At 44.6% G+C, this 1,166-nt stretch overlaps 1 protein-coding gene across 1 annotated transcript in view; it reads left to right on the top strand.

Annotated features, from left to right (window-relative positions):
* LOC125189272 (probable flavin-containing monooxygenase 1) overlaps positions 1–1,166 on the top strand; it is a 5,485-nt gene extending 4,319 nt beyond the window's left edge. The window contains exons 5-6 of the mRNA XM_048086565.1: positions 570–786; positions 859–1,166. Coding sequence (XP_047942522.1) covers positions 570–786; positions 859–1,166 — 525 coding nt within the window. The remainder of the gene's footprint in view (positions 1–569; positions 787–858) is intronic.

Raw genomic sequence — 1,166 nt, 5'->3', positions numbered from 1 at the left:
CATCGCCCCAGGTTCCCCCCGTCGGGGACCGCCCCAGGTTCCGTTCATCTGTTTAGGGGCTTCGCCCCTAACATCATAATGAATTCAAATAAGCGTGCACTCCGCACCTCCATACTTAAATGATGTATCATTATAACAATAACCGATCAATCAAGTTAATCCAATTACACTAAAAAATCCAACAATCCTCCCCTATTTTAGTGCAATCCTTGATTAACTAATTATAGTGCAATCCTCGATTTTCAGAAATTACATTTTCGGATGAATTTCTGAAACGGCAACTTCGTTGGAAATAAAAAATTTCTCGACCCCAGTCAGGGGCTCTGCCCCTTGGACCCCGCCAGGGGCTGCCCCCCTTGGACCCCGCTACCGCAGGGGCGCCCCCGACCCCCGTTCATCTCTGTTTAGGGGCTTCGCCCCTAACATCATAATGAAATCAAATAAGCGTGCACTCCGCACCTCCATACTTAAATGATGTATCATTATAACAATAACCGATCAATCAAGTTAATCCAATTACACTAAAATATCCAACATAATCAAATATGTCGAACAAAGAAACGATGAAGGAAGGAGCGAAAGGTTTCGCGAAGTTGGATAAGTTTGCTGGCCAGGACTTTAGACGCTGGCAAAAGAAGATGCATTTCATGCTGACAAATCTCAAGGTGGTGTACGTTCTGAGTACTCCCATGCCCGAGGCTGTTGAAAATGAAACTCTGGAACAGACGAGGAGGCGGATGAAGTGGGAGAACGATGACTACATTTGTCGGGGTCACATTTTAAACGGTATGTCTGATTCCCTATTTGATGTGTATCAAAATGTTGAATCTGCTAAAGAATTGTGGGATTCCCTCGAAGCCAAATATATGGCAGAAGATGCTTCTAGCAAGAAATATACGTACGAGATGAGGTGCAAATGGGTGGCGCAGCTTCTTGATGAGGCGGTGGAGTTGCCGAGCATCAAGGAGATGGAGAAGGACATCGAGACGTGGGAGAGGTACATGAAGACGTACTCTGGTAACGGGAAATACAGAAGCAGTTGTGTTGCTGGATTGCACATATGGTATAATGATCAAATATGTAGAGACATTGGTATTAATCCTAGAAGAAAGAAGGGCTTTTTTGCAGATATGTTTCAGCCTTATGGTCCACGGGATTACAGTTGA

This window comes from Salvia hispanica, chromosome 5 (assembly GCF_023119035.1).
Source record: "Salvia hispanica cultivar TCC Black 2014 chromosome 5, UniMelb_Shisp_WGS_1.0, whole genome shotgun sequence".
NCBI lineage: Eukaryota > Viridiplantae > Streptophyta > Magnoliopsida > Lamiales > Lamiaceae > Salvia > Salvia hispanica.
This window is presented reverse-complemented; position numbering and strand designations above follow the sequence as displayed.